The sequence below is a fragment of the Amblyomma maculatum genome, chromosome 4, assembly GCF_055883805.1.
Source record: "Amblyomma maculatum isolate TAMU_Amacu chromosome 4, ASM5588380v1, whole genome shotgun sequence".
Lineage (NCBI taxonomy): Eukaryota > Metazoa > Arthropoda > Arachnida > Ixodida > Ixodidae > Amblyomma > Amblyomma maculatum.
Genome location: NC_139347.1, coordinates 163,633,695 through 163,641,712, shown reverse-complemented (window position 1 = coordinate 163,641,712; position 8,018 = coordinate 163,633,695). Strand labels below are relative to the sequence as shown.

The 8,018-nt window shown below is 43.0% G+C and overlaps 1 protein-coding gene across 1 annotated transcript in view; it reads right to left on the bottom strand.

Annotated features, from left to right (window-relative positions):
• Positions 1-993: 993 nt before the first annotated feature.
• LOC146193398 (uncharacterized) overlaps positions 994-8,018 on the bottom strand; it is an 80,100-nt gene continuing 73,075 nt past the window's right edge. The window contains exon 3 of the mRNA XM_084600540.1: positions 994-1,900. Coding sequence (XP_084456666.1) covers positions 994-1,900 — 907 coding nt within the window. The remainder of the gene's footprint in view (positions 1,901-8,018) is intronic.

The window sequence follows — 8,018 nt, the reverse complement described above, 5'->3', positions numbered from 1 at the left end:
ACTGCAAAAGTGTTGCTTCGCTACTTTTGTTTTTTCCTTTATCAATCTGTTCAATGACTTCACTTTTTGGCAGTAGTCTGGAAGTGGGCGTAGCTTGTTGTGTTTCCTTAATCTTTTAATTCTGCGTTTTAAATGTATCACTTCGCGTGTAATCCACGGATTGTGCTTATTTATAGTCTTTTTTACTAGTGGTACAAACTGCCTCAGGCAGTGCATAATATGAAGCCCTCAGTAAACAGTTCATGGAAGTCGTAGTATTCGTGGGCAAGGTAGGTCATAATGGCATTATCATCTGCTTTGTTAAATGCGTACACGTGTTTTCTAGTACTGCACTGGCGAATTTGATTCGGGATCAATAGCGTGCACAGAACCATATCATGGTCAGATAACCCTTCAAGAATATCAACGTTATTCTTTCCTTTCAAAAAGTGATTACTTACGAAAATAAGGTCTAAGATGGAACTTGAAGTGCCCTGCACACGGGTAGGCTTAGAAACCAATTGGGTCAGGTTGAAGGTAAATAAAAAATTGAGCAATATATTGTTTGTTACATTGGATGGGCTCAAAGAGCTCCAGTTTACATCAGGGAGGTTGCAATCCCCTGCCATTATTATGGCGCTTCCCGACATGTGCTTGTGCATGTACTCTAGAAGCTGATCAAGGTAAGTCACTTCAGCTTGGGGGGGTCTGTACACGGCGTCAACATAGATGTGGCTTCGTCCTGATCGGATCTTACACCAAACTGCTTCTACGCCTGCAACATCAGGCATTAATGAGTAGTGTATGCCTTGCCTGAGAAGCAAAGCAACACCACCGCCTCTAGTTTCTCTGTCTTTTCGCACAATGGTATAGCCCGGAGGAGCTAGTTCATCGTTTGCAATGTCAGCGTGCAGCCATATCTCAGTCAAGCAAATAATGTCCGGTTCATGGGCGATCAGGATTGCCTCTGTTGTGTCTTGTTTACAAGACTGCGCACATTAACATTGAGAACAGTTAGGCCCGTCCGCGGTTTCGAGTCCGCTTGGCTGGTCCGTCGCTCGAGATTTCGTTTTTTGCAACTTCCACTATGTTGTTGATTTCATCGTCCCAGGTGTACAAGCGGTTATTTATTTGGACTTTATCGTGAGTCAAGAAAACTTTCTCTTTCTGGTCGCGATGCACTTTTGTTCTTTCCCATAGCTTCTTCCTAACGTCTCTTATGTTTCGCGAAAACTCCTCACTCACTGAGTAATCGGTCCCTTTTAACTTTTTGCAATTACTAAGTATGCTCGCTTTGTCACGATAGTCGAATAACTTCATAATCACAGGTCTGTGTTTGGGGTCATCAGTCATTTGCTTTCGCCCAAGGCGATGTATTCTGTCGATTCCAGCCGTTTTTATTGCTAACTTATCTTCAAAGATTGTGTTCTCGACAACATCGAGCAGATCCTGGCGCGTTTCGTTCTCATGTTCTGGTATACCATAAATGATAAGGTTAGATCTGAGGCTTCTGTTATCCAAATCGTCAACTTTTTTTGTCAAGGACATAACCAGTTGTTCGAGTTTATCAATCCTTTGGACACATTCTGTTGCCTGTTTTTCCACTTTTCCAATTTTCTCTAGCTTTTTATCTATTGCTCCTAGTTTCTGATTGGTCACCGTTTTTTCATTCTTTATCTCTTGGATGTCTTTTGCAATTGCTTTAAGTTGTTCGACAAGCGTTGTGTCATCAGGCCCTTGATTAGACTCGACATCACCAGCTAGCAGCAACAGAAACCGCAAGGAAACCGACAGGTCATAAAACCATTCAAGCAAAAGGTGTGGGCACGGCAGCAAAACGAGGCAGACATTATTGCTGCGAAAAGATTTGCCGAAGCGCTTTCTCATCTGGATTGCGAACAAAAATGGGTTCTGAGGAACTCTGAGCCAAATAGAAATTTAAAACGTTCTCAGACCACCCGGAATGTTGGCACATATTACTGTTTACAGTTCCGAAACAAGCGTATGCAATGATTTCAAATTTACACCTGAGTAAGTTTTTTAATCTTTTTAAGCACCAGGTAACATTGGCAGGTGCTTTGGAGGTAAAACCGACGTTTAAAATACTTTCAGACAACCCGGAAAATAGGTGCAGCGGGCCGGTTGCAGTTTGGAAACACTTGTAAGTTTATATGAGCAACTTGCCGTGCAAATACCCCGTACTGGGCATTTGAGGTGTACAATAAATAAATAAATATTGGGCACAACTATACAAGGACAGCACAGTGTGAAAGAGCAAAACATGACGCGCGGGGTGCGCGGTTTTTGGTTGCTTACCAGAACTTCAGGAATTGTGCCCGCTGCACAAACACCAGTGAATAATCAAAAGAAGTTCACCACTGGCTACATCTGGGGTGCCTATTATAAAGGGTGATATTATGCGAAAAAGATAGTTTAATTGTGAATTTTATCGTTCCGACTGCAGCGCTTCAAAATACACTTCTGAGATCTTTCTATGGGCGCTAAACTAAAATTACTGATCTGAGTGTCTGATTCAAAGACAATCTTTCGTGAATGGCTAGGTCTTGCGGGTAAGAACTTCGTTGGTTAGCCCTGAATTTAGTCATGAAAACTGTATGACCAGCTGCGACGCCACGTCCTATTTAGCGGACCATGACGGCTCTTCACTGCACCTTGCAAAGAAAATCACTTTTTTTCTGGCACGTGTTCATATAACACATTAATTTGCTTATCCTTCAGCGCCTATGAGGCGTTACAGATGGCGTGGGTGCATTGGTTCAAAATAAATCTGAAGATGCAAATAAACTCAACAAAGCAGTTGCTTAAAGTGAAAAACAAGTGCGTATGTTTAAAATTAAAACAAAAATTAAAATCAATCTGCAATATCCATAGAAAATGACCAGGCTATTCACAAAGAAAATTTCTTATTGATACTTTGAATGTCATAGGATCTTCTGTGAGCAAAATGGAAGGTAGAAGTGGTGTCGTTCTGTAGCAGTTCTTGGCAGGAAAGAATAAAAAGTACAAAAAGCGGTAGGAATATTGTGTGCGATGGACTCGAGCTGACAAGTAAAAAGGCCAACAAAGGTAACTGCTTAGCCATGGGCAAGTTAAATAAATTTTGGAAATTAGTCAGAAATCGGAGAACTTTCTTGGAATGTTTAAACTTCATTCATGAAGCACTGGGCCATAATTAAAAAAACAAATGAAACGCACTGGTCAATGCGGAACTACTTCGGGATCGTCAATTAAAGCTTATATACATGTATCTCATATTGCTGAGGCATTTTCTAGGTTAGGTAGAATGAAGGCTTGATACAGGGGCCTGATGAAATTTTATACGGCGGTACCTTAAAGTACGATTAGCATTGTTTGTCATGTAGTTTACAGGAACATGCCTTGAAAAGTTATCCGTTAGGCAGTCTCTAAGATATTTGTAGTAGAGCGCTTGAAGTGTCAAGGTACATGGTGTTGACTGCCCCAATAATTTACTCCCCCCCCCCCCCCCCAGTGCATGATAGACCTCAAAAACTTATATATTTATAAAACTACATGCGCGTCAAAATTAGACACCTTGACTTGTCATCTAGCAGGTATACTAAGCTACTTAGCAGAAACTCGAGCAATTATGGCGTGGTATGGCAAGAGGCTTCACCCTAATATTTTAAAAGGAAGGTACACATTTGTCACGAATGCCATGTCTTTACTGCACGCATTTCGACACGCGGGGAAAGTTGTTCGGAAATAATAGGTATAATTTCTCCGATTTACTGCAAAACGTATCAATCCACACAATAAATTTTATTGCCCTAAAATATATTGAGGCCCTTATTGATCATCATGCGAAGACAGTAGGTTAAACATTCACCTTGCTATTAAGTCGCTTCTGTTACACTTCCTATTTTCTGAAGAAACGTTATCTTTTGCCACCAGTTTCTTTCTTCTTCAGTAGTGCCATGCGCAACACCAGATAAACATTTATTTGGTCTTTGACGAGGCAGTATCAATCATTTTTATTTTTTTCTAAGCCATCGGTAATCGTTTGCATTTTAGAGGAGATAATCCGTCATTTTCATTTTTTTCCTAAGCACTTCTTTGTCATCATCAATTTTGCAATGACATATTTTAACCAGACTATTTTTAATCCTTCTAGTAAGAGCCCCTTGCGGCATCCTCCTGCCCTAGGTTAACAGTAGAGAGCGAGAATTCGCCGACTTATTTTGTTAATCGCCAGCCGTAGCCAATTGAGTATACTGAACATAGCACCAAACTCCGTCTTTTTCCCCCGACGATGCTGATAATACAAACGCAATAATAAAAAAAGGAAGTCTCGGCTCGCCCAATCCTGCACACTAGACCTTCGGGATAATCGTTTAACGCTTCCAGATTTAAGGTTAACGAAAATAATTTGCTCAGGTAAGTTGAGGGTATAAACTACACTTCGAGAATGCGGACCCCATTCAGCGAATAATTTAATGTTTTAGTGCGAAATTTGTATAAATAGCTTTGGAAGCCTAAAAGGAAAGGCTTTAATTTGTATATCACAAAGACGGCGCTGCGTAGCGAATTCATTCCTCTTGCACTACTGAGAAAATTTGGTCGGTTTGTCATTGTCAGTGGCTGCGTCTATCGGGTCGTATTTGTCGGAAGGGATGCAAAAATAATGCTTTCTTAGTACAACTTGCAACGGCGCTCTTGAATGGCTCTCTCGGATGATGTAATGTATTTTGTATTTGAATGTGAATAAACGTGCGATCTAAAACACAAGAACATGTTGTAAACGAATGCACGGAGCATAAGCCCAGCAATAAACCTGCGTAGGTGTTGCCAGGAAATCGACATTGCCAATGCCGATTTGGCAACACTGCCAATGAAGGACAAGGGAAAGAAGGCAAGACATCTCAAATAACACTGTACAAGTGTATACACTTTCCACTATTGAAATACCAGAGGATTCTACCCTTCTCTTCGAAAACTGGCAATCACTCGTTTCCCCACGAGTGCATCTTCCCCCCCCCCCCCCCCCCCCCCTCCATGGATCACTGCCTTGTCGTGGCGGAGGGGCTTGCAAAACCCGATGAAGTCGTGAGCTCTGCTGTGTAGGGCCACCCAAGATAGACAGGTCACGGCAGAGAGTTCTGACAAAATGTGATTCACTGGAGAAGGTAATGGCAACCCACTCCAGTATTTCCTGCCAAGAAAACCCTATTACCAGTCACAGTAGCATTAATGATATGGCGCCGGAAGATGAGCGCCCCCATGCTGGAAGGCGTCCCACATGTTACTGGGGATGAACAAAGGGCGATTCCTAGTAGCTCCAAGACGAATGAAGCGGCTGGGCTAAAGCCAAAAGGACGCTCAGTTGTGGATGTGTCGGAAAGCGACCGGAAAGTCCGATGTTGCAAGGAGATATATCACATAGCAACATGGAATGTAAGATCTATGTCGCAAGGTAAACTGGATGTCGTCAAACGAAAAATGGACAGATTGAACGTTGATATCTTGGGTATCAGCGAGCTCAAGTGGACCAGAGTAGGAGAATTTAACTCCGGCGACCATTATGTCTTCTATTGTGGGCACGAATCCAAGAGAAGGAATGGGGTCGCTCTCATAGTAAACAGAAGAATGGGCAAAGCAGTGCTAGGGTAAAACTCCCAAAACGACCGAATGATTTCAATTCGGATCCAAGATCACCCTTTCAACATAACAGTTATCCAAGTCTATGCACCGACCACTACTGCTCAAGAAGCTGACGTTGAGAGATTTTATGCTGACCTACAATGCCTTTTAGACCGCACCCCATCATCAGACGTCGTTTTTCTCATAGGAGACTGGAATGCTAAGGTGGGGAGTGAAGAAATATCTGGAATTACAGGCAAGTTCGGTCTTGGTGACGCAAATGAAGCTGGGCAGAGGCTAATAGAGTTTTGTCAAGAAAATAACCTGACCATAGCGAATACTCATTTCCAACAGCACAAGAGGCGCCTGTACACATGGATTTCACCGGACGGTCTGTACAGGAATCAGATTGATTATATTCTTGGCCGGCAGAGATGAAGAAGCGCTATACAAGCAGTAAAAACAAGGCCTGGGGCCGATTGTGGCACCGATCATCAACTTCTTGTTGCCAAATTTAAGCTTCGATTGAGGAAAACGCAGAAAACTAGAAGGCCTTTCAGGTATGATCTGGATAGAATTTCATCAGAATATGCTATTTAAGTGAGGAATCGATTTCAAGAATTAGATCTAGAAGACAGAGAGCCTGAAGAGATGTGGACTGATGTGCATGATATAATACAAGAAGTTGCTACTAAGGTAAGTCCAAAGCAAAATAAATGCAAGAAAGCAAACTGGTTATCTGAAGAGGCATTGCAAATAGCTGAGGAAAGGAGGATGGGAAAAGTTATGGGGGAAAAAGAAAGATACAAGGCTCTCAATGCGGATTTTCAGAAAATCGCAAGACGAGATAAGAATGCCTTCCTGAACATACAGTGCCAAGCAGTTGAGGACAACAGCCAATTGAGAAACACGAGAGCTCTGTATAAGACAATCAAATATACCAAAGGAAGCTTCTGTGCTAAGCTGGGCGTGATAAAGGACAAACGAGGCAGGGACCTCAAGGAAGCTTCAGAGATAAAGAAGAGGTGGCAGGAATACACAGAAGAACTGTACAAGAAAGACCCGGATGTGCAAACCCAACATACGACGGCTGTGATTACTGATCTCGAGCCCGGCTTCCTGAAGAGAGAAGTTGAATGGGCCTTAGCCAGCCTTGATAAGAACAAAGCTAGCGGAATTGATGGCATTCCAGCTGAGTTGCTTCAAAACCTCAACCATGACGACGCTGTCAAAGTTCTGTATACATTATGTCAGCAAATTTGGACAACCCTGCAGTGACTACAGGATTGGAGGAGGTCATTTTACATCCCTATTCCAAAGGAAGGCAGTGCCAAAGATTGTTCCAACTACCGCACGATCGCGCTTATTTCGCTTGCTAGCAAGGTGATGTTGAAAATCTTCATAGGTAGGTTTCAGGAGTAAGTGGATCGGGAGCTTCCAGACGTGCAAGCTGGGTTTCGCAAGGGCAGAGGAACGAGAGACCAAATTGCCAACCTCCGCTGGATCATGTAAAAAGCAAGAGAGTTCCGGAAACCAATCTACTTCTGCTTTATTGATTATGCAAAAGCGTTCGACTGCGTAGATCACAGGAGATTGTGGCAAGCTCTCCAAGAGATGGGAGTTCCAATTCACCTCGTCTGTCTCCTCAGGAACCTGCATGAAGGGCAAGAGGCCACAAACAGACGCTTTCCCGTCTCTCACTATCTTCGTAACGTCACATAAGTTGATCTGCAGTGCCTCGAGGTTGCCATCTAACCATCGCGTTCGCTGCCTACCCCTTCTCCGGCGACCCTCAACCTTTCCCAACATCAAATCTTTCTTCAGCGACTCCTCTCTTCTCATCAGATGACCAAAGTAGCTGAGCTTTAACTTTAGAATTTGACCCTCCAATGAGCAGTCAGGGTTTATGGTCGACAATATCGACTGATTTGATCTTCTGGCAGTCCAAGGAACTCTCAAGAGTCTTCGCCAGCACCACAATTCAAACGCGTCATTTCTCCGGCGGTCGGCCTTTTTCAGAGTCCAACTCTCGCATCCATACATCACAACTGGAAAAACCATAGCACGAGTTATACGGTTCTTGGTTGGCAGACTAATGTATCTGCTCTTTACTAGGCGGTCAAGTCTAACCATTGCTCTCTTTCCCAGAAGCAGGCGTCTCCTAATTTCATGGCTGCAGTCTCCTTCCGAGGTAATCTTCGAGCCCAAGAAAAGAAAATCTGCCACAGCTTCCACTTCTTGTCCCTTGATACTCCATGACTTGATAGGGCAAGACGCCATGATCTTTATCTTTTTAATGTTCAGTTTAAGCCCAAACTTCTCACTCTCTTCTTGTACGCGCATCAAAAGTCTCTTGAGTTCCACTTCACTTTCTGCCATTAAAGTGGTATCATCCGCATATCTAAGGTTGTTGATTGGTT